Consider the following 968-nt stretch of genomic DNA (forward strand, 5'->3'; position numbering starts at 1 on the left):
TCATTTCACTCTTAGGTCTCAAGGATGTCAACCTCCTTAAAGGCAGACACCATGCCTAATCAATACTTTGTGCTCTGATGATCGCCCACGTGCCCAGTAAACCCTCTCCTATTAATTAATATACCGATACTAATTATCCCAAATAGTTTAGATACTGTCCACTTACGGAGACAAACGAGTCACAGAACAGAGTTCAATGATGTTTCTGAAATAATGGAGGCACAAATTCCCAGGTATGGGGGACACACGAGTTCACCCAGATAGGGGAGCCCAGGTGACCTCAATCAGGTTATTAAAGCTCTTTTCATCAAACTGCGGAGTGATGGTGTAAAAAAAACACCAACACTCCATTTTACAATTTCATTTTCGCCGGGCTTTTACTTAAATCGTCTCAAGCTGATATCTACGCCCCCCTCCATTCCCTAAGGATAATCCCGTGTATGGTAATACTACTTTTAAACTTGTGATTATGTTCGCAGCCAACACATGAAGGGCAGGCTGATACTTCTTGAATGAGAAAACGTGTTGTTAGGAAACCTCTGCTGAAAACCAGCTAAGGTCCAAGCCAGCGCTGAGCGGTCCCCGTGGATGGCTTACCTGTTTCTAAAGTAGTACTGATGTCCTAAGAGCGCGGACCGCGCCTGCAGCCGGGCGAGCGAGGCCATCGCCTCTGGCGTCGGCTTTCCTACTGATGTTGCTACCGGTCTCCAAGGCAACCGGGTCAAACCATCTGGCAGATCCAGGGGGGTCCAACTTTGGTTTACTCCATTTTCCCCCACCCTATTTGTTTCTAAAATATTAGAAAAAAACACAGTATATTTTGAGTAGGATAAAATAGTATTTGCGTTGCCTCTGTGAGTAAAAGCAGGCGATTCCAGGTGAGGCAGACAGCGTGGTGATGGGGGGGAGAGGACGAGTGGTTGCTTCCGACTTCCGGTTTCCGCCTCCATCGCGTTCCCGGAAGCTCC

General features: G+C 47.3%; 1 protein-coding gene across 1 annotated transcript in view; it reads right to left on the minus strand.

The window, feature by feature from the left end:
- The window catches only part of SPATA17 (spermatogenesis associated 17), a 72,899-nt gene extending 72,020 nt beyond the window's left edge, over positions 1-879 (minus strand). Inside the window, exon 1 of the mRNA XM_006761339.2 lies at positions 598-879. Coding sequence (XP_006761402.1) covers positions 598-665 — 68 coding nt within the window. The 5' untranslated portion in view covers positions 666-879. The remainder of the gene's footprint in view (positions 1-597) is intronic.
- Between the last annotated feature and the right edge of the window lie 89 nt (positions 880-968).

The sequence above is a fragment of the Myotis davidii genome, unplaced genomic scaffold (assembly GCF_000327345.1).
Source record: "Myotis davidii unplaced genomic scaffold, ASM32734v1 scaffold174, whole genome shotgun sequence".
Classification (NCBI taxonomy): domain Eukaryota; kingdom Metazoa; phylum Chordata; class Mammalia; order Chiroptera; family Vespertilionidae; genus Myotis; species Myotis davidii.